Raw genomic sequence first — 23,916 nt, 5'->3', positions numbered from 1 at the left:
GGGTGCCAGTAATTCAGGAGTGTCCATTTAAAACAAACAAACAACAACAACAACAAAAAAAACATATTCTATATACAGAACCCATCTGTGACCTGCCTATCAAATTATCTGTTAAAGAATGAACTCAGCACAAGGAAGGTCTTGTTGAAGTTCCTCGTTGTTGGAACTTCCTTGGGCTGAATGCCTTCCCAGTGCATTGCCAAGACCAGCTCAGTGGGCTTCCTGCTATTGCCTTGGTCACTGTCCTTCATTTTGCTGCAGAACCCCTTGGCTAAAACTGCCCTTCTCCCCATTTGATTCAGAGGAAAACCCACAGACTTGGCAATGGCCTCCAAGTCCCCACCTGACCCATCTGTCGTTATCTCTCTAATCTCATCTCCTAGGATACTTCTGATCAAATTGCAACTCACCTCCCCGCTCCCCAACGTTGCTCTGATTTTCTGTCCTATCACACTGATCATATTCTACCATTCTCATCTTTTTAATTAATTGCCTATCTTCTTCCTCCAAAATGTGAAGCTCCCCAAGGGCAAAGTTTTCTGTTTTATTCACTGATGGCATCACTAGTGCCTACATGGACACCTAGTACATTGCGACAATGAACACTGCGGAGTGAATGACGATCGTAAGGATGTCTCGTGTTTACCTTCGTCTTCCTATGATCTTTGCATGCATTAGACATCTGTCTTACAACTAGATCTATATTTGTAGTGCACGTAGAGACCTTTTTTAATGGAAGGCTTGCTGGGAAGCAGAATGAATACGACTAGTCATTCTTTTCCTGCTTCAATAGAAAAATGCTTATTCCCATTGTTTAAATCTGCAAAGCGATGAGAGTTCTTATGGTATTAAGACTTTAAACTTCCTGTTTTCCAGTGGTTATTAAGCCTGACCAGTGTGATCCAAGGGCAGCTATAAAGTGGCCACAGTAGTTAGTGCCTCTTCCCCTGGTGTTAGTTCACTGTTATATTTACTCTTCACCACAGAGCAAACAACCTAGCTCTCAAACTGGTAGAAATAACAGAGAAATCACTCGGGGCACAAAGACAATTTCTGGGCATGTTTATTTTTAAAAAATATGCTTTTTTTTTGGTTCAGCATGTAGAAGAGCTGGCTATTTCTCTATCTTGATCGTCAAAAACACTACAGTAGTTATAGAATAGCCATATTGTGTGGTTGGATTCAAAATACTGGATGGTTCTAAAACAACATCAAAATCACAGGAGATCTAGGTTGCACAAAGAAAATACCAAGTCATTTATTATTAACTTTTTCTATTTAATATCTAGGTCAGATTTTCACCTGCTCGAATACCTCCGGTTGAAAAAAAAAAAAAAAACAACCCAAAACACTATTTGAAAACAGAAAACTTCAGTTACTTGGAACTGAGTTGGGCTGAGTGAGTAGAGTTTACATTCCATTGTTGGCGAGATCCTTACCCCATGGAATGTCTCAGAACAGATTTCAGGCCATGAAGAGGTCAGCGGTGCTTTGACCAAATACTACCTCAGCGAACTAAACATTATACACCGGCTATGGCATTATAAATTGTACATCACTTGCACATTATACATTTGTTTTGAAACTGTGCTGCCCAATCCAGCCTCACGGGGAGGCATCCACTCGCGTGCATAACCTCCCAACAAGGCATCCACCCGCCGCCACGTGGTCATCTGCCTGCACATTCACAGCCCCTCTGTGGTGAGTGGTAAGCAGGGGTGATGTGTGATCAGCATGATTAACCACGGACCTAACTCGATCGTTGTATGCATTGGGGGACATAAAGAGCACAGGGTGAAAACGTGGTCACGCTATGGATTCGGGGTCTCACACTTGCGGTACCAGCTGATCAAACAGAGGCCCTGCTAGATCTGAATCCTTCAGGCTGAAGGACCTGGAGTAAACAAACCGGCAGAATAAGAGCCTCCACTGCATCAGGTTAGTCGGGACTGGTGCACCTGCACTGCCTTTTAAAGGTACAGACTCCTCGGGTTCCACCCACCCCAGGGACTCTGACTCAAGACAGGCCCAGGAATCCGCTTTTGATGACCCTTTGGAATGTACAAAAAATGCAGGTCACACTCTGAGAAGCCCATCCTTAAATCTGAACCAAGCTAATGAAAGGCATCATGCTCAGTAAATACTTAAAGAACAAACAGAGCTGGATTTGCCTTCGTGACTCTTAACCCATTCCTTCCTGGAGAGACCATCTGGACTGCTTATCTCCTGGACTCGTCTATATTAGAAGAAAAACCTACAGGCGGGCTAAGCTCATCTCAACCTACATTTTGGAGGAGAGTGAACTTAAAGGGGATGGGAGGCGAGGGGGAAATGATGTAGCGGCCACACAGGCTACGATGGGGGCCACACAGGCTTCCTCCAGGGGATCTGATGTAAAACTGAGGAGGCATCAGCACTGCCAGTCCAAGCATGGGTGTCAGGACACGTGGTGATAACTACACCCAGGTTAGAGAGGGAGGGAGGAAAGCCAGAGGCGCCACGGGTCCCCCCACCCCGCCGACTCCCTGCAGCCACTCCCAGCATCTCCTTGGAATGGAGAGGCAGTTCACACAAGGTGACAGGGATGACCCTCAAGCCGCTTGGCACCAGCCAGCCTCCACTTAACGAGTGTTCAGAATCACAGTCAGCATGGAGAAATTCACCCTGACCCTGGACGCCTGCCCCCTGGCATCGGCTCACTTACATTTTTACTCAATTACTATTTCTAAGAACAGAGACCAAAAAAAAAAAAAAAAAAATTGCAGAGCCCCACTGCTCAGCAGTCTTGCATGGAAGGTCTGGAAGGGTCTGCAGGCTTGACTCCCAGGCGGGAAGCTGGGTGGGGCAGGAGGGCCTCCCACTGAACAGGGATCTCTTTCCCCAGCCTCACCCTCTGAGACACTCCTGATTTTCCCAGACTCAGGAGAGGCAGGGTGGGCTTCCGATGTTTTTCCACCAAAGAAAGGGGGAAGCTTGCAGCCATTAAATGACCGAAAATAACCCCAAATGAGAAGGAGTGTCCGAGGCCAAGTGGAAGGGGAGACCTCTCCATTTGTTTACTATGAGGAAAAGATGAAAAGGAAATGAATCCAAAGTGGTAGGTAAGAGAATTATAAAAACGAATGGGATGGGATTCCCAAGGGAAACAAAAGAAAAGCAAGCAAAAAAAGTCTGGGGTCTCTGTGGTGTGGTGGAGGCATGAAGGCCAGACCTGAACTCAGGATTAGCTTCTATTCTCTCTGCTAGTTTGATGGCTGAGGACAAGGTAGTCACCTCTCCAAGCCAGAGTTCCCTCAAAAATGGGGATTCCATCCCACCCTCGCCAACCAACTAACATGGGGAGAATAAGGATGACAGGCCTTCAGTACCCGGGACATGGGGGCGGGTGGGGGGGCTGGAATTCAACACACGTTTTCCTCCTCTCATCCCTTCCCCTTGTCTTTTCCAACAAGCTGGCGAAACAAACAAACAAACAAAAAGCAGACAGTTAACTCCTTGGTTTAGACAGCACAATAAAATACAAGTTTAGAGATGGAACACCAAATACAATCTGCCTTACAAATGGGAACTTAAAAAGTATGGATGAAGCCATCCACTCTTTTTATTTACATGGCAGCTTCTAGCCATTCTGAGGCCTTCTGTACTCAAATAAATATAGATTCTCAATGGAATCAGTTTTGTTTTTGAGGAAAGCCCAGCTTAGGTTACTGTAAACAGACTATTTCATTTCTTGATTCCTTGATTCCCAAGGAGCAAGGTTAGTAGCTCAGTTGGTAAAGAATCTGCTTGCAGTGCAGGAGATCCAGGTTTGACCCCTGGGTCAGGAAGACCCTCTGGAGAAGGAAATGGCAACCCACTCCAGTATTCTTGCCTGGAAAATCCCATGGACAGAGGAGCCTGATGGGCTGCAGTTCATGGGGTCGCAAAAAATCGAGCACGACAGAGTGACTAACACTTTCACAATTAGGAGTGGTAAAGTGCATAGCAGGATAACCCAGGGAGTGAAGACCTCTATTGGGGAAATAAAAACATTTCTCCTGTCCTTATTTGGGATCTCCACTTGAATTTAGAATCCATATAATTCATGCTTCCTCGGGGCCTCAAAAGTGTAGAGGGAACCAATGCCAGGAGAGTAAGTCCATTTCCTCCCTTCTTGAGCATGGATCAGGGTACCACCTGGGCCAGAGTGTTTGAGTGTCACGATCACCTAAGACCTGTTCTTTGCTGTGGTCTCATGGCTCAGCAGATGATAAAAGATGGCACTCAATAAAAGCTGGCTGATTTATTAATGTTCCAAATCAGAACGGGGTGAGCCCTCCAGCTTTGGTGACCACCGCCCCCCTACTCCACCCCAGCCTATCACACGGGGTTAGGCTCTGAGGGGCCTGCACTTGTCCTGAGGGTCAGGGCACAGTGGCAAGCTCTCAGGTTCAGCCAACTGAAGCCTTGACCATGATCATCCCATTCTGTCATGCAACTCGTATGAAGGCCACAAACAACCCATTAATGACCGTATGAAGGCCACAATGATCAGCATACATTTCCCACTGTCCTCCCTGTAGAACTTCAAAGGAGAGAAAAATCTCCTTCTTCCCTTTCAGTTCAGTACCAGAAACATTCATTGAGCCATTGCTGTGTGTCAGAAATAAGAACACAGGTTCAAATAAGAGACCAAAAAAAGGAACCCTTGACATTCTGGCCATACAATCCACGCGCCAGCCCCTCCCCCCCCCCCCCCCGCCCCCACCCAGAGTATCCTCCCAGGGAGTCAAGAGATCAATCTATCAAGTCATTTGGGAAGCCCTGGATCACACATCTCATAGACCCACAATCCATCCTCCCCCGTATTAGAATCAAGTCATCATAGCACTTCAAAGCATTCATGAGTTTTTCTGATAGACACTCTGACGACAAGATCGGGGGGCACCTGTGTGACTGTCCAGCTACGAGGTTCCACTTCAGACTTCTCTTTTGCCTCTGATAAGTCCCACCCCCACCCAGGAGACAAACACTAAAGATGGGCTGGCTACCACTACGCCAAATGAGGTATATAAAGCAGACGAGTGTACTCACCAAGGTACCCACAGAAAACCTGGGACTGTCTGGAGCACAAGCTGCCCACTGAGCCAGAGGGTGTTGTAACAACTGGGCAGACAGCTAGGAGTTTTAAAAAGCACAGTCATTAGCTATTTTACTGAGGAGATGCCTATACAGAGCTATACAAAGATTCAATGCAGAAGAGGGACGCAATGCATGTATTTATCATTCCCCCAGAAACAGAAGGGCCCCACTACTCAGGGCCAGGGGACTACGGGGTAAGCAAGTCTGGGGGATTGTGGATTCTCACCCCAGATCTTTTGGCATGCCTTAACCAGCAATCAGGCTCCTGAATTTAGCGTTCCCCTTAACACATTCTAGTGTTAAAATAATAATGTACAATTTATATACTGAAACAGTCACATAAATACTTGACTTATATTAAAGATGACTAGGAAAGGCCCTGACCTTTTGAACAAAAGACAGACTCCCTCTTAAGAATAAAACTCTGATTTTCATTTGGTTGGCCTTGATTTCAGTTTTCTTAAAACCACCTGTTACCATTTCTAACTTACACATGAAAACTCCTACATCAGTGATCAAAAATTCAAGTATATACTGGTTTAGGGCTGCTTAGTGATAATTTAAAAACCTAGGCCTCCTTGGAATGGATTACATGCATCTTCCATGATACTTTTTGACATCCTGAAATTCTGAACTCTGCCTTCTTTAAAGATCTTGTATGCATACTAAATGTCAGATTTTTGCATGAGATGATGTGGATGGACACCCCTGCTCTGTCATCAGTCTCCTGGAATCTGAACAAATGCCTTGATGCACCTAAGCCTCTGTTGCTATAAAATGAAACTGACATCATGCTATTCCTGAAGGTTTATTGAAATGGGATATTTAAAAGAAACTCACAAATAAAAGGTGCTTGGGGATATAATAATACCAGTTATCTAACTTATTTGATAGGTGAATCCCCGATGGCCTTCCAGGTCTGTATGAACAGACTTCCTTCCCAGCTCCTTATACCAATTTAAAATCCATGCACCTTCCATTCACCTAGGATATGTCTTCTAAAAGCATGACCACTATTCATACCTGACTTGAAGATTTCTTTGGACAAAACACACAGGTCTTATGGACTTCCCCCTCCCCTCTCTCTTTTTTTTGCCAGATTTTTATGTTTCTCTCTCAATTCTAAAGCAGATAAGGAAAACTTTTTTCCATGCCCTATAACTTACCACCTCCAGCATGCAGCCCCCTAAAGAGATCCCAGGGACACATTTTCACACTTGTGGGGATTACAGCTTCCAGTCAAAACCCTCTTTAATTGAGATGTAGGAGGTACCCGGCCTGGATGGCTCGGAAGACGAAGGCCCAACACCCAGGCCTCAGTAACACGCTGCTCTCACGTCGCCACCATACGCTGCTACCAGCTGACATCTGCTCACACACGTTCTCACCCACAAGCAACCACGGTGTTTATTTTCAGAGCCCTCTCTACACCCTCCCTGAGAGAAAAATCCCTCCCATCACCCGTCAGCAAAGATAGGAAGCTACAGACAGGGTAGAAACTGTGTCACAAGATCAGCAAGGCACACGATGTCTTCTCATTCAGATCTGACCTCTAAAAAGAGATGCTGAAAGCTCTCTGCGATAAAAATCTCTAGGAACAGAACCAGAGACAGGCAGGACATGCAGAGCGTGGCTGGGTCAGCAGCACGTTCTCTTCACACGAGGGCCCTGTGCATTTCTGGGGGGATTTCACTCCTTTTCCTGGGAAATAGCACCTTCTTCAGGCCAGTGGCTGTGTGGTGCTGCAGAGGGATACTGATTCTGTTAATGGAATCCAGATCCCTGAACTCACCCCTGATCACCCGGGTCAAAGGAAGTCTACGAGAGAACAGGGCAAGCTAACTGTCGTCATCTGTCATTTCCAACAAGCAGTCCTCAAGTAGGCACCTTTGGTTTACTCTCGCTCTGCTATCAAGCTACAGCATTAAAATGCTTTCCTTCCTCCCCTCCCCTTTTTGTTTATTTTGTTTTGTTTTTAAGCAGGGCCAAAGAACAGGGTGAGTTTCACTGGTGGCTCAGTTATTAAAGAACCTGCCTGCAATGCAAGAGTCACGGGTTCGACCCCTGGGTGGAGAAGATGCCCCTGGAAAAGGAAATGGCAACTCCAGTATTCTTGCCTGAAAAAATCCCATGGACAGGAGCCTGGCAGGCTACAGACTATGGGGTTGCAAAGAGTTGGACACGACTGAGTGACTAAACCACCTCCATAAAGAAAAGGGTGATCTGGTGTTGATCCAGGGCCTCAGAAGTTAAGACCACAAATCAGATGGAGATATAAGTGATGCAAATAAGGGTGATTTATGCCAAAGAAAGTAACTGTTAGTTGGGGTTTTTTTAATCAATTTTCAAGATCTATGTGTTTGAAGTCACACTAGATACAGGTAAACTTTTTCTGTTAATAAGTTTTGAGGTCCATGTGAAATGCTTTCTAAAATGTGAAACCCTAGGGAAAATCTGAGACATGAATAGTCTTAGAGATACAATCATTTTTAGCAGTCCCTGGGTATACTCATGGATAATGGCGGAGCATGGCTCAGGTAAGTCAAAAGATAAAAACAGTCCTGGAACTAAAATTTTGCATGAGTAATTTACAAAATAACTAAAAGACAATGAAGCTAACTATGAAAGTGTTAGAACTTCTTTTTGGCTGTGATGACACAACTAAGAAATAAAGCAAACAAACCTAAACATACAAGGTTTCCAGAGTGTGCTTCTGAGCTACCTACTTGGATCTCACCTTGAAATTAAGGAATAATTATCTTGGTAACTCCCTGGTGGTCCAGTGGTTAGGACAATGTGCCCTCACTGCTGAGGACCCCAGTTAGATCCCTGGTGGTGAACTAAAATCCCTCAAGCTACGAGACATGGCCAAGGGGAATAAAAAGAAAAAAACTATCGAATAATAATTTGGATGGAGGATAGGAGACAAAGTCCCTGGAATCCACACCCAGCACTCCAGGCGATCCTTTTGCTTGGCAGAATTCCAGAAACACTAGTATAGCCCTTGTGACCTAGAGGTTAGAAAGGCCTGTTACAAAAAGTTCATTTGTCCTCCAAACAACCCAATCAGGTAGATCACAATCCTCTCATAAGGGTTGTCTGTTCTGGGTAATTAGTCTTCTTATGTAGTGTGAAAGTGTCTCTTAGCCAGAAAGAAAGACATTCTTGCTGCAATGACATCTCAAGCAGAATTAAATGTCCCTGCAAATGGGCTTCCCAAGTGGGGCTAGTGATTAAGAACTCACCTGCCATTGCAAGAGATGCAAGAGACTCAGGTTCCATCCCTGGGTCAGGAAGATCCTCTAGAGGGGGGCATGGCAACCGACTCTAGTATTCTTGCCTGGAGAATCCCACGGGCAGAGGAGCCTGGCAGGCTCCATAGGGTCACAAAGAGTCAGGCACGTCTGAGTGACTTAGCAGGAGCAGCAAAAATGCTGCAGTAAACTCCACATCAAATTAGTCCCTGCCTCCACCCCTCCCCAGCCTCCACACAAACATCCTCCACGCAGACATCTCTCTCTCATGATGACAGCAGTTCCAGAAGTGGGCACCGTTATCTCCCAGCACGAGATGACAGCGAGCTTCTACTCCTCTCAGAGGACTCCCAGCAAAGGTTTCTTACAAACTGCTGATCCCCAACATCTTATGATTCGGGGTCAGTCTGGCTCAAGACCCTCTTTCTAGAATCCGGGTACAACTGCCAAAGAATTAATGAAACTAGACCAGGCCCTGTGCTCACAGTTTCGTTGTTGATGATGATGCTTTCTGACAGCGGAATTCTTCTGAAATATATCTTGCTCCAGGACAAACCAGCGGCTGCCACCTCATTCCACAGAGGTAAAAAGCACAGTAGGTGAAATAGTGGCCATTCAGGACTGAGTTCACACATATGAACAGCAAACGCCACCAACATACTTAACAACCTAAAGCTTGAGTGAGAACCGCTGTCTGAGAACCTTAGGTGATAGCCATCATTCTCCTTTGGTTCTGCCCAGCTATTTCTGGGTAAAAGCTCTGTTTCTCTCTCCTTAACTTCCGGAACCAGATGCTAAGTTGCAAGCTTGGATGTGGAAACCCTTCTTCCAGAAAGCCCTGACAGACTTCCAAGCAGGCAATTCCTTTACCAAATCATCCATCTTCTGTAAAGACATGTCCTCAGTCTGTGATTTTCCTTTTTTTTTTTTCCCTCCTTCTAAAGTCAAATCAGAGTTAAGTCACCCACCTATTTTTCTTTCTTTTTGTTGGACTTTCTCAGCTAGCAACTTAATGATAGGAGTTTATTATAAGGAAAGAATCACTTCAATGGCATAGTCATTAAGTTGTCGAAACAGAAGTGAAAATGAGATAAAGCCAGTGGATAGGGGAATGAGCTGTGTGCTCAGTCACTAAGTCGTGTCCGACTCTTTGCAACTCCATGGGCTGTAGCCTGCAAGACTCCTCTGTCCATGGGATTCTCCAGGCAAGAACACTGGAGTGGGTTGCCATTTTCTTCTCCAAGGAATCATCCAACCCAGGGACTGAACCTAGGTTTCCTGCACTGGCAGGCAGATTTTTTTTTTTTTTTTTTTTTTACCACTGAGCCACCTGGGGAGCCCAGATAGGGAAATAAATAATCCTGTAAGAAAGCCCCCCACCAACGGAAGGAGTAATAAAGTTACTGCTACATTTGATCTAGAGAGAAGAACCTTAGTTGAATTTGGTCTAAGAAGTATTGAATTCCCAATACTAAAATGACTCCAAAACTCAGGTTATAGTTCTTAGAAAATTCCCATTTATGTGCAATAATATGTTTTAGTGACCTTAGAATGCATGAAAAACTACTGTCTCCTCGTTTAGACAGTTCTTCCTCTGAGCTCAGCGTCTCTCTTAAAACCAAACTCTGCCTTCTCATTCACATGCTGGAGTAACAAACAAGGGCCGTGACAACAGCTTGAAGTTATGAATGAGCAGTTATTTGTGAACACGCTCGTCAAGACAGATGTGGAATCTGTCAGCGTGGTGTGGGTTAGATAGGGAAAGCCAAATGAACTGAGCCGAGGTCAAAGTCACAACATTTTTCTTTTTTCTCCTTGAGGCTGGAAAGATGCTACAGTGCTTCCTGAAACTAACATCTCCAAAAAACCAGTCCGAGTGTTACTTGGGCTCATGGTTGCCTCGTGACCCTCCTTTCCGAAACACCATGTCTCTTCCTCAGGAACGTCCTGCTTCCTAATGACCCACGTGGAGGCCGAGAGGACGAAGGCCTGAAGGAAGAGCCACACTCTCTCTGTGGACAGAGATGCATCCCACATGCCAGTGTGAGAGCAAACAGCTGCCTGAGGAGGCTGGAAATGGATCTGAACTATTTTCAGAAGGTCTGGGCTTTGCAACATCCAGAAAGCATTTTCCATTTGCTTTAAGTTCCTCAAGTTGTTGTGATTAAAGGGGACATCTAAGCCCCACATTTCTGGCTTATCAGGCAGAACCAAGTCCAAAGGCTCATTTCTGAGAAGGAAGGGATGGGGTTGGTCCACAGAGAAGAGGTTTGTGGGCACCAGAAGGCATTCCCTCCTTCCAACAGCCCCTGCCACTCTGCTTAGTTGCTTCACTTGTGTCCACCTCTGTGTGACCCCATGGACTGTAGCCCACCAGGCTCCTCTGTCCATGGAATTCTCCAGGCAAGAATACTAGAGTGGGTTGCCATGCCCTCCTCCAGGGGACCTTCCCAACCCAGGGATCTCCTCAACCCAGGGTCTCCTGGGTTGCAGGCAGATTCTTTACCACTGAGTCACCAGGGAAGCCCCCTAACAGACCCTAAGCCCAGTAAACTTGGTTCCCTTTGGACAGCAGTGTCCTCTCACACCAATGAAGTGGTTTTACTCAGTTGCTCCAGGAAAGCCAGGATGCTACGTCACTCAGAGAGCATCTTACTCTATTGACAGCTGCTCCTGCCCGAGTGCAGCCTGTCCTCTCGGACAACACCTCCTCAGTTTTCATTTCCTCTTCAAACCCTTTGCAGCAACTTCTCACCACCCTCTCCCCTTCTTCCCACCCATCCTCCTCTGGGAGACTTCTACCCTGTAATGGCATTTTGTTGCTGAAGTCTGTTGAATTGCCTGGGACTTCCCCAGGCAGTCCGGTGGTTAAGACTTTGCCTTCTAATGCAGGGGTTGCGGGTCGGGTCCCTGGTCAGAGAGCTAAGATCTCACATGCCTCGTGGCCAAAAATCCAGAACTTAGAAAAAAAAAAAAAAGAAGTAATACTGTAACCAATTCAATAAAACCTTTAAAAATGGTCTGCATTTTTTTAAAGTATTTTAAAATATTAGAAAATAATAATTAATAAATAAATAAATTGCCTGGCAGTGAAGAAACTGCTGTGGCTGGTTCCTGGTCATGAAAGTGAGATGAGGATGTTTGAACCTTCTCAACAGAGCCTCTCACCAGGGGAGGTGATGAGACAAGGGACCTGGGAGAAGGGGCCAAGCGTGGCCCAGAGACAAGCTGCCCAGAAGCCCCCTTGGCATCTTAGCCTTTTATGAACAACATCCACCCCCATCCACACCCCAACCTTTGTTGGATTTCAGCCTTTAGGGCCCAGAAAGATAAAGAGGCGAGTATTATGTAACTCATACGCATATTCAGAGAGATCAGTTAAAATCATCTAAAAAAAAAATTTTTCCCTAGAAATGCACAGGCCCTTTGAAACAACTAGCAACACCCTGAGATGTCAAAAATAAACAAATAAATAAACCCTGATATTAATGCACTGAGCCCAGCAAGACACTTCAGCTGGGAGGACTCCAGGATGCAGACCTCCTGTTTCTGGTGCCAGAGGTGGCTATTGCCAGTCAGAGGCTCTGAAAGTTTACTAAATAGAAACGTTTCCTGAGGGCAGATATCAGGCCCCCTCTTAATTTTATTTTCAATGTGTTTCTAGGACAGAGCGCTCTGCTGTATGCACATGGACTGCTACTCTTCCAATCCACAAACATGAATGTGACTTAATACCTCCAAAATCCCAATGCTCTCTTAGAAACAATGGCATGTTACAATTCATGAGAGCTCTAAGTGGCATATGAAATTACGGACTGTCGCTTCAGGCATGTCCGACTCTGTGACCCCAAGGACTATAGCCTGCCAGCCTCCTCTGTCCATGGGATTTTCAAGAATACTGGATTGGGTTGCCATTTCCTACTCCAGGGGATCTTCTCGACCCAGGGATCCATGTGAAATTATGGTGCATTGTGAACTCAGTGGTGTTTCAGATTCAGTGCATAGTAACTGCCTGCAAAGCAAGCCTATTAAGTGCCAGAAGTAGCTACACTGGGAATTTCTCTGCACACCATCACACATCCTCCATGATCCTAGCGGGCAGGGCTCATCTTCATCATGACAAGTGAACAAACTGAGATCAACTTAAGTACTGGGGCTGTAGCCCCGCCACCAAGCCACGGATGTCAGAGCCAAGATCTGAATTCAGCAGTGTGTGCTAAGTTGCTTCAGTTGTATCAGACTCTGCGCCCCCATGGACTGTAGGCTGCCAGGCTCCTCTGTCCATGGAATTCTTCAGGCAAGAATACTGGAGTAGGTTGCCATTTCCTCCTCCAGGGGATCCTCCCAACCCAGGGATCAAACCGGAGTCTATGTCTCCTGCACTGGCAGGGCAGGTTCTTTACCACTAGCGCCACCTGGGAAACCCCTCAGCAGGAAGCAACTGAAATGTCCCTGAGGCAGTTTGAATAACTTGCACTGAGACAGCCAGGTGGCTCACCCAGACAAGACCACGTTTTAACAATTTCCATCGGCCTGGAGTAGGGCTGCTTGTCTCTGAAGCTCCCTTTTCCCTTTCCGCCTCTGAGACTGTTCTGGTGCGATCCCTTTACTTATTCTCTTTCTTTTACTAATTGGATCTGTCTGGCTCTCAAGCCTGTGCTCATTAGACAACACCATCCTGCCTTACCCAGTCCATTTTCAAGAGACAAGATGAATCTCCTATCAATCAAATTTAGAAAAGTTTTGCAAAGAAATGATGACAGTTCAAGATGAAGACCAGGAGCCTTGAGAGATCACAATATTTGTATCAACTACCTGCAGAGATAAAAGCAGAATGTGTTAAAGACAATAAAAAAGACCCAGGGCTGTAGAAAAGGTTTAAAAAATATAGTGCCTTCTGGAGGGAAAGAATGTAGAGCTTCTAGGAATAGAATTCCTGCCAGGAGAGGAAAGTCACCACCCTTCAGGGATGTTCTATGTCACTTTTCAAGAGGGCAGGAAAAGTCATGCTCTCCATTTCCTGGTCTCTATTTAGGGCTTCTATTACTTAAACCTAAAAGCCTGACTTTCAATAAGACATCGCTGATAGAAATAGTTATAGTCATGTCCTCAGATGTTACAGGGAAAATACTCGTATGGACTATACAGGGTTACTTGTGAGAGTGAAATAAGTGCACACATATGAAATATTTAAAACTACGCTTGGCACATAGTGTGTACCCGCTGAGGGTTAGCTTTCATCATCATCATTATCACCATCATTTTCATTCTTATCTGCAAAACTGGAAACAGGAACTGGGTGGTTCTGAAAGGCCTGGTATTGCCTTGAGCATAGGAACAAGATCCATCAGGCATGGTTTCCCTGACAACGGAGGTAAGATTTCCATTTCTTCACATTCCCTGGTCTTAATGCTTTCAACTTATAGATCTTTCTTCTGGTGACTTAGTCTTATTCTCTAAAGGGAAACCCTCATTCATTTATTAAGTATTGGTTGAGCAAAAACATAAGCTGTAAGACAATAGCTAAGTCCAAGTGGGTTCTTGTTCTGAGGTAGGTCACTAACAGATGAAGAAGACAGGTCAGGACACAGCTAAATTTTACCTACAGCAAAAGAAAAGAGGCTGAGATAGAGATGAGTATCAGTACTGTGAGAGTGCAGAGGAAGAGCTAATTAAATATGATGAGGAGCATCAAAGAAGGTTTCATAAGGAGATGGCACTCACTTAACCTCGAAGGATTCTTAAAGGTGTTAAAAGATGGCTCTCCAAGTGGAAGAAACAGCATAAACAAAGGCCTAACGGCAGGAAAATAAATGGCCCCTTTGGGTAAAGACAAAGAGAGTGATCTGGCTGGAGTGTCGTTTTCATGGGAGGATTTAGTTGGGGGTGGGATCTGAGCAGGAGGAGGGACCAGACCCTGAAAGGTCTTGGATATTATCTAAGATATCTGAGATCTTATCTACAAAGCCAAGATTCTCAAGGCCTTCCTACATTAGGATTGGACAGTGATGGGCCTGCTAGATTACCAGCCCTGCCAGTCTCTGTTCTCACCCTCTTAGGTGGCAAAAATCACCCAAGGACCAATCCAGGTGAGCCATGGAAACAGATCCTCTGAGGGAAAGTTACAAAGAAATGAATGAGCTGGAGGTCCTGAGACATCCTGGGCTGGTGGGAGTGGTCCCCAGAGCGTTACTTTTGATCATATCAGAATACCTCTAAAATATCTTTTTAATATCTCATAACCAGTGGCATGTTATAGTCAATTGTCAGTGATGTTTCTTTCTTCAGGGCACATAAAATAAGGTGTACCTTAAAATCAATGGTGTTTGGGAATCAGTGATTAATAGGTACCTTGCAAGGAAGGTGTACTAAGTGCCAGAGGCAGGGTGTGGGACTTCTTTACACAGGTCATGGTCAGTCTTTTGCAACTCTAGGAAGCCAGCATCTTCTTCATCTTTACAAGTGAAGAAACAGAGGCATGGGTCAATGAAGTTCCCCACCCTACACACAGGTATTCCAGGAGAGAGAACAGGAAGGCAATCTAGAGCCTGTGGGGAAGAGGTCAACGGGGAGAGTTTATGAAGAGCTGAGGCCACCAAGCCCGTCTGGCAGTAAGGCGGTGGTCACAGCACAGAACCGTTCTAACCTACCGGAGGTTAGAAAAGAAACGAAACCGGTGACAACCACCGAAACCGTCTTGTGGTCGCAGCGTGACTCGAACTTCTCTCAAACACAGGATGGAAGCAAGCTTTGCAGTCTAAACAAACCCATCAAAGAGTCCCTAGCATGTGATTAAAGTGAATCTACCTGGAGGACACTGAATTCCTAGGTTAACAACTATCCTTGTTTAAGCAATATTAAAAGACAAGGCACACCATATGGTTTCAAAATGACAGTGGAAACTTTTGTTTATCTCGGCCAGAGGCACGTTTCATCAAGCTGTTCAGCATGGGCAGAGTAGACCCACCCTTCGGCAAACGGGGAGAATGAGCACATTTGGGAAACCCACACCCTCTCTCCAGGGTCCCTCAGCACCGGAGGTACTGCAAGAGGAGGGCTGAGCAGGACCGGAAGTGCTCCATGAGGAAGGCTGAGGAAGCTGCTCCCAGAGCTCTTCCCTGGCCCTGCTCACTTTAATACTGGGCTTCCCAGAGGGCGCTAGTGGCCAAGAATCCCCTGCCAATGCAGGAGACAAATGAGATGCAGCTTCGATTCCTGGGTCCGGAAGATTCCCCTGGAGAAGGCAATGGCAACCCACTCCAGTATTCTTGCCTGGGAAACCCTATGGGAAGAGGAACCTGGAGGGCTACAGTCCATGGGGTTGTAAAGGGTCAGACACGGCGCGCGCGCGCACACACACACACACACACACACACACACACACACACACCCTTAATACTGAACTTGTAAAGGGGTGGGTGGGACCAGGGAGGGAGAAGGACCCCCCAGTCCTACGTTGGTGGTCGGCTTGCACATCTCCCTCAGGGGCAGTCTCCTCCACTCTTCTTCCCTAACCTTCTAAAAATGCAGCCTGACGTGTGTTGTAATCTCCGGGCAAAGGCAGCAGTCGGTGACCTCCTCTGTTCTAACCCAGATTTGATATGGGATCAACAGTGAGTCATTAGCCCTTTTTTCACATCTCAGTTTCCTCTAGGAAACAGGATCTGTCATTCTTTCATATCTTTTTATATGAAAGAGGTTGTGCCTGGGTTACATCAACTTTTCACTAGGGAGAAGACAGCATTCAAAAAGTGCAGTTCCTTGAGCAAACCCCAGGGGTCGCTGTGGAGACACAGCTGGCTCCGGGAGCCTCTGCCAGGTCAGCGGGTCCCCACCTACTCCTCCAGCTTGACAAAGCCCAGCCTCCGTCCGATTGGTAGGGACTCCTCAGAAGAGGAGAGCAGCCTCCCTTGGCAACACAGACGGCCCAACTGCTTCAGTTTTAACCAGTATATTTCTTTGAGGGTTTTTCCCAGACTTTGAAAAGTAAAAGAAAGAGAAGAGGAAACCCTGGAAGAGAAGAACGTGGCCTAAGTTAAATGTGACCACAATTAGGCACTAGAGTTAGTACAAGCAATGATGCAATTCAATACAAGTGGGAGAATTAAAACTTGGTCTGCTGTATGTTAATAACTCAGTCATCAGGGAAGTCTAGGGAAGAGGTTCAAGTCTGTCTTTGATCTCTGTGTCTCTTTCTCACACATCCACACACAGAGAATCTTCAAAAATGAAATCCCTATCATTTGGCTGTACACACCCGAAACTAACACAATATTATAAATCAACTATAGCTCAATAAAAGAAAGAAAAATCATCCCTGACTATCCAGCAAAAATACTACTATATTCTAGCAATTGCTAGTATTTTTCTTCATTGGGCAATTGGTTGACAGTCCAGCAATGTGTTGGAGAAGGAAATGGTAACCCACTCTAGTATTCTTGCCTGGAGAATCCCATGGACAGAGGAGCCTGGTGGGCTACAGTCCATGGGGTCACAAGAGTCGGACAGGACTGAGTGACTAAACCACCAGCACCAGCAATATATACACAGAAAAGATATACCCATGAATAGAATGTTAAGGTGCACCCCTGCCCCAAACCGTAGTGCTGCTACTGTGTCCAGTCTATGTTCCATGATTTCACTTGGCAATTTACAGGGGAAACAGAAAACGGGATTGCCTGGTATTAAATGTTTAGCATTTATGTGAGTCAATTACAAAAGAAACCTCATCATGATGTCTCCTGCTGTACAGTTGAGTTTATCTAATTCAATATGACAGAATAAACCAACATGATTATTTACTTTCTTCCATTGCATAGCTTGGAGATTCGACTCTTCCTGAACATGAGCTGCTTACTTTCCTTGCAAGGAAAATCCAAGATAATCCCACACTTCTTTTTTCTCTGCCCCGACTAACATCCTACTGCTGCTGACTGAAGTTACAGATGGGTGGGGTGACATGACTGCTCAGGCTAAATGAATGGGAAGTTTTGATGCCTCTCATTGAAGCCCTTTAAGACCACCATAATATACTACATATCATACAAAAGAGTGAAATTCATAGTCCAGCTTACTTAAGAACACTTACTGATTATCTGTCTATTCCATGTTAATGTCCTTTTGATCCTAAAGATGTTCTGTTTTTAGGTTATTACTTTGGAGGTGGTGCTACTGCAGAATTTAGCAATCCCAAATAAATCCCAGGGTTACCAGGCTTCTCCACGTGGGAATTTCATAATTTTTTCATGTAAGGGCGTTGAGAGTGGGAAGAGGATCTGTCCTGTGCATTCTAGAGTGGTTAACAGCAATCCCTGGCCTCTCCATCCCCAGTCATGACATCCAAAAATGTCTCCAGACATTGCCAAACATTCCCTGAGGGTGGGAATAGCAAGAGCGGTAACATCACCATAATAAGAACCACAACACCTGCCTGAAATTTGTTACATGGGAAAGAGAGGAGAAAGAAAGAAAGAAAAAAGTTTTGTCTCATCCTTTTTCCTTTTTTGACTGTCCAAGTGTCTACATACTTCAATTGTTAATCATTTGGATTCTTACTCCATTAAGTGGAATTACTCTTTCTAAATTTCTAAAGCCTAGTACAGTGTCTTTGGAATAGATGTGCCTTGAAGTTCCAGTGGATTGTCAAAGGATGAGAAGTCTACTAATTCCCACTGGGTAAAGTGTGGGTAAACCATAGTATAACTCCACTTTGAGCCTTAAACTAACAGCATGTGAAAAGATCAATACAAATAAATTCAAAACTAATCAGACTCCTTCTTCAAATGTTGACACAGTATTATTTATAGCCTATAAATACCTTCTTGACTAAAATTCATCCTAGGAGATTGGCACCTGGCCAGTTCTATTCATATTTACTGTATTTATATAATACACTGGTCCAAGGATAATATTTAAGACAAAATATGCTTCAAGGCATATGCAATATCTCTTATATTTTTACTTTTAAAACTCTGCATTGCTAAAAATATTCGTCTGAACTGTATAAAATGTTCTGCAAAGGACTATCAAGAATCTGTAATGATATATAGCTCATTGAGTATAATTAGAGCATATTTGTAATATTTGAGTTGAAGTCATTCCCTGAATGCTAATAAGTTGGTGGTAAAAAATGAACCAGTGATCTTTCCCATGCCTCCATCCCTGGAGCTTGTGACCCTCCTCGGATTTCCTTTGAGAAATGACAGGCACACTCCCTCTCCACAGCAGCTTCAGAGAGGGCTGAGTTAAAAGTTAGGCGGAACAGTCCTAAAGGGGGAGACTTGGTATATAAGCCAATGCTGTCCTTTCAATTTGCCCTTTAAAAAATATGGTGGGGTGATTTTTTTCTCTTTTCTTCCTTTTTTTTTTTTTTGGAAGGGTTCTCTATATTCCAGTATAACCAGAAAGTGCTGGAAAATCAGTTAACCTACTTTCTATAAAATTATGCACAGTCCTAGCACAGTAGTATCAAATCTGCTATTAATAAGACTTTCTGCTCCTAATCTTCCTTTCAGGCTTTAAGAAGCCTGCATTCTTTGTAGGAAAACTGATAGTGTATATTTTATCCTGTGCTGATCAGAGATTTTCAATTTCTTTGGTAGCTAGGAATGGAAACAGAAGGGAATCCACACACCCATCTTTAATGCCAACCTCTGAAATCCTAATAATCTGAGAATTTTCCCAGTTTGGTGATGATTATGATCCCGAGTTGGGTTCATCTCAATTCTTGAGACTGCAGAGGGTTTGAAAGAAAGAATACCCTCTTGGATAACTTGCTCTCTCCACACCTATCTCAGGAAGAGATCAGACCTCCTCTGTGTTATGAAAATACCAGCAGTTCATTAACGCTGTTGCAGGTAAACACTGAAGGGTTGCCTTGTTCTGATTCTACATAACGTACGTAACTGCCTGCCTACCCAAATTCCAGTAGAACGTCGCACGTGCTAGAGAAAGCAAACTGACTCAACTCCCTGTTGGATCTCAAAGATTTTGGACTAAATTACAATGAACTTTCTTTCCTAATATCTCCAGGGCTCCACCCCAGGTAGAAAGCTTTCCTTCCTCCCACCCCTCTTACCCCCCTCCCCTCGCCCCGCATTACCAAGATGGAGTGTATATAATCACCACTGTGGTGAATGGTGCCATAATTACAATAATAAAATCGACCCCCTTGCCAGGATCTCCTATCTCAGCTCTGCTCTTAAACAAGAGATGATCCTGCAGCAAAACAGAGGTCGCCAGGAAGACTGGGGTTGTATACGTCAGCCGATATTCTGAGACCATCAGATACAAGACATGGCAAGTCCCGGAACTACGACTTGTCAAACTAAATATAAATATTCAAAAAGAAAAGCACCACTCTGCAATTAGAACCTCTAGGATAAAATTACCAAGATGGCCATATTATCTCTGTAGGCAAGACACAGAGACTGTAAAGGCAGCCAGAGAGTATATAGGGCATGAAAAGGGGCGGAGAGAAATGGGCAACCAATGAAAAGTGTACGACTTGGGATTTGGAATACGCGAAAGTCGGAGCTTTTTTTTTTTTCTTTCTTTCTTTCTTTTTCTTCTTCCTGGTATTTAACCCTCTCAGGTATCAATATATGCTGCTTCTTTGCTTCTTCTTTTTTTATTTTAAGAACTTGGAAATCATTCTAAGCTAACTGCTCTTTTCCCTTCCCCCCAAGGAGCTCCAACAATAAATCATTTCACTTCCACGGCTACTGTATGCCAGCTGGTTTTGAGGACACTGCCCTCAGAGAAGCCAGTTTAAAAAAAAAAAAAAATCGGCTGTCTTCTACGCTGAGATTCAGGAATGCAACGAAGTGACTGCAGGAAGCCTATGAAAGGGCAGGGAACACCCGGCTCCAGAGTGAGAAAGATAAAACGATAAACGCCTAAGAAAAGGGATTTGCTACACCGGCGATTTTAAGAAGGCAGGTTTGAGAGGATTCTGGAAAAAAAAAAAAATGAAGGAAAAACTCTTTTAAACGTAGGCAGAAACGAAGCTGTCTTCTCTACCATTCCAGGTGAAATCAAAAGGGAACGTGGTTACAAGATCTCGCCTTGGCGGGGACAGGGGGATGTAAACACCCCGACGAGGTCAGAGATTCACGAATTGAGGGGCTGGAGGTAGGTTTTTGGAGGGGTCGCCAGATCGGGTTTCGTCTTGGCGATGCTGACATTTTTCGGGGAGTTAGAGACAATAGGGAAGGCTTGCGGAATCAGCTGATAGGTCGGCAAGGAATGGGGCGCCTTCCGGTGAGGCTCGTTTTGAGCCACTTTTTTTTTTTTAACCCTTCGTGCCCCAGTTCGGCGGGCTCCAGGCCAATCGGAGCAAAGAAAACAAACCCACTGAGGTTTCCCGGTTTAACTCGGCCCCGGGGAGTGCCTGGAGTTTGACAGAGGAGGGCTGACTCCTAGCCGGTGGCCGAGTCGAGAATTTCAGGGAAGAGGAAAAAAAAGAGAGCGAGAATAACGCCTTATAAAGGACGGGGGCGTTATGGGGGGAGGGGGGGGAAGAAGAAATGGAGAAAATAAAGTCGCAAGTCCACGTTTTAAAGCCTAATGTTCACAAGCACACAACTGGCAAGGAGGTGGGTGGGACGGAGGACCGGAGAAGGGGAAGGAGCGAGCCGGGGACCCCAGAGGGCAGGGCTATCCCTGGAGTGGCTGCGGTTCTGGAAGCCTCGGGCAGCGCTAAGCCCCGGGGAATGGAAGCGAGGAGCGGTACTTACTTTCCGAGGGTAAGAAGGACGGCATGTCTATTTTGTAAACCTCCTTGGCGTAGTATTCCTCGTCGCTCCGCTCGCGCTCACAGGCGGCCGCCCTCCGGCTCGCCTTCTCCTGGAGCAAGTCCCTGGTGCTGTTGTAGATGGAGATCACCTCCGGGGGGACCTCCTCGGGTTCGGGGTAGTCTTCTGGGGGGCTGGTGAGCTTCAGCTTGCTCAGGATCTGCCCGCGGATCGCCTCGATCCTCTTGCGCATGAACTGGTCCATGTCGAGCGTGCTGCAGGTAGACAGGCTGAGCGCGACCGTGACCAGATGCAGGAGCAGAAACGCGCTCAACACACAGTAGTGCATTTTTTTAAAGGTGGAAAAAAATTTTTTTTCTTTTAAGCAAAAAGTAAGAAAGAAAGAAAAAAAAAAAAACCCTAGCAACTCTCAAAGTACAGATCAGGTAGGTTTTTTTTAATGCGAAACTTTTGCAAACAATCGAGAGTCAATGTCCGAGAGAAAAAGGTATCTTGCTTGAATTCCTTTCAAAAGAAAAGGCAACGTCGTTCCCCAAGTGGAAATATTAATACACGACGGGCAGGGGGAACCTGCACTTGAGGGAGTCGGCAAAAGTTTTCTTGGAGCGACGAGATGGAGGGGAGGGGGGGGCGCGGAAAAAAGAGACGAGTGGCTATTAGGCAGAAATAAATTTAGCAGGAGGAAACGGAGTTCAGTGTGTCAGTTTCGGGTGCGGAGTGGCGAATCTGAACTCGGCTCCTCCGGCCAAAAGGGAAGAGATGAAAAGGTCCCGGGGCTGGCAGCGGGCGCGTCGGCGGGAGGGGCGCGGGCCGCGCTGTCAGGGGGGCGGCCGAGGCCGGCCGGCTCCAATTTATATATTTCAAGAAGGAGCGGCGCGGCGCGGCCCTGCCTTCCACTGCAGCGCCGAGAGCAGGAGCGGCAGCAGCTCCGGAGCGGAGGAGCGCACACGTGTGTGAGTGTGTGTGTGAGTGCGCGTGTGAGTGTGTGTGGTGTGAGTGTGGGGGCGCGCGCGCCCGGGTGCGCGCGCTGGGGGCGAGCCCGGCCCGCGGCGGGGAGGCGGGAGAGCTTCGCTCGGCGCCCGGGACTCGGCCGGGTCCGGCGCGGGCCGCGGAGGCCGCGCAGGGAGGCGGCGAGGATCCTGCTCCCGGAGCTGCGAGCGGGGGCCGACTCCCCGGCCCGCGCGCCGACCCGCCCGCTCACTCCACGTTGCCGCCGCCGCCGCCGCTGGCGAACGCGTCCGGCCTCCAGCTCCCTCCTTCTGCTCCTCCTTCTGCTCTCGCTCCAAACGCCAACCCGGCAACAGGCGAGCGGCGGCCGCCGCCGTGGCTCTCGCCGCCCGCGGACCGCAGCGGCAGGCTGGCGACGCGCCGGCGGGGGAGTTTTATTCCTAGGAGGGTGGCGAAGGGGTTCCCTCGGACTCCCACGCCGACCCACCCTCGCCTGGTTTCTCTCCCACGTGGGCTTTTCTCGCTTAGGGCAGCAGGCACTTGGCAGCCCGCAGAAGGTCCTCTCCTGCTTTCTCCTTTCTGCAGCCGGGCAGCCCCCCTCGGTTTGCTCCCGAATGGCTCCCTAGACCGTTATCCTAGCTCTCCATCCCTCTCCCCGGGCCTCCTTCACTTGCGCGCTCTCCCTTCCCGGTGTGTCTCTTCCTTTCCGCCTCTCTCTCGGTCCCTCTATATCTATCTGGCTGACCTCTCTCTCTCCCTGTCTCTCTCTCTCTCGTCGGGAGCTTCTGGAGCTCCCCTCAGAGCGAACCTTCTGCTGGCAGCAGATAACATCACGATCCTGCCTGGGAGGAGAGATTTATAAGTTCTCCCCGAACCACGTGTTTGCCTTCAACAAAGTGACGTGCTAGGATTACAGTCAGGAGTCCTCTCGTTTACTTAGACCACGAGCTCTCCCTGAACCGTTGAGGGGGTGTGGAAATGAGGGTGGCTGAGGGGCAGGGAGAGAGGAGGTGCAGTGTGCGCCCTGACAACAGTGATTTATGGTATTTACTTTATATAGTCATTTTGGACCCGTCTGGTGAAGGACAGGCGATCAAGCCTCCCATTTTTACTTCGTGTGGCTTGTTCACGGCTTCCCAGATGGGATCACTTGCTCTAGAAGCAAGTCTTCCCATATTGTACACACACACACACACACACCCCGCACACTTAGGCAAATGAGCATCAGACAGTTGACTCTGGGCCAGGCCAGCCCCTGAGATAGGTCATCCAAGCTCCACCCTCTTTGTTGTTGTTCAGCCACTGAGTCATGTTCCACTCTTTGCGACCCCATGGACTGCAGCTGCCAGGCTTCCCTGTCCGTCTCTATCTCCCGGAGTTTGCCCAGATTCATGTTCACTGAGTCGGTGATGCCATCTAATTTCTCATCCTCTGCCACCTTATTCTCCTTTTGCCTTCAGTCTTGCCCAGCACCAGGATCTTCTAGTGGAGTCATTTCCTGAGATTCCACAGCACCTGTGCTGGTACCTCTGTCCTACAGCTTATTACGGCTTGTTGTTCACAGCCTGGTTCTGCACTTGAAACGCCACTTTGTGCACCCAGAGAATGAATTGCCTTTACTTTGCTGTTTGAATGGATGGATATCCTCTTAATTTGCTGCCGAAGGCTTTCTCTTCACCCTCTTCCCCAGCTAGACCTGAGTGACCAACTTCATTTTTTTCCACCACATATATCCAGGAAGCTGGGATTTTAAGTGTTTGATGTCTGTTTTACACTACTCATAACTTGACATTTTCTATTTCAACCTAGTCCAAATGAGATGAATAAAAATAATGCTT

The 23,916-nt window shown here is 46.5% G+C and overlaps 1 protein-coding gene across 2 annotated transcripts in view; it reads right to left on the bottom strand.

The window, feature by feature from the left end:
- Nucleotides 1–23,916, bottom strand: part of TGFB2 (transforming growth factor beta 2) — a 95,309-nt gene extending 71,393 nt beyond the window's left edge. The window contains exons 1-2 of one of the 2 annotated variants that reach the window (XM_069544614.1): nucleotides 21,113–23,916; nucleotides 5,074–5,157 (exon numbers count right to left, since the gene is read on the bottom strand). In XM_069544614.1, the coding sequence (XP_069400715.1) occupies nucleotides 5,074–5,157; nucleotides 21,113–21,458 (430 nt within the window). In that variant the 5' untranslated portion in view covers nucleotides 21,459–23,916. The remainder of the gene's footprint in view (nucleotides 1–5,073; nucleotides 5,158–21,112) is intronic. The other variant, XM_069544615.1, reaches the window with a different exon arrangement.

Source organism: Ovis canadensis, chromosome 12 (genome assembly GCF_042477335.2).
Source record: "Ovis canadensis isolate MfBH-ARS-UI-01 breed Bighorn chromosome 12, ARS-UI_OviCan_v2, whole genome shotgun sequence".
Taxonomy (NCBI): Eukaryota; Metazoa; Chordata; class Mammalia; order Artiodactyla; family Bovidae; genus Ovis; species Ovis canadensis.
The sequence above is the reverse complement of the archived record's forward strand: the minus strand, read 5'-3'. Positions and strand labels throughout refer to the sequence as shown.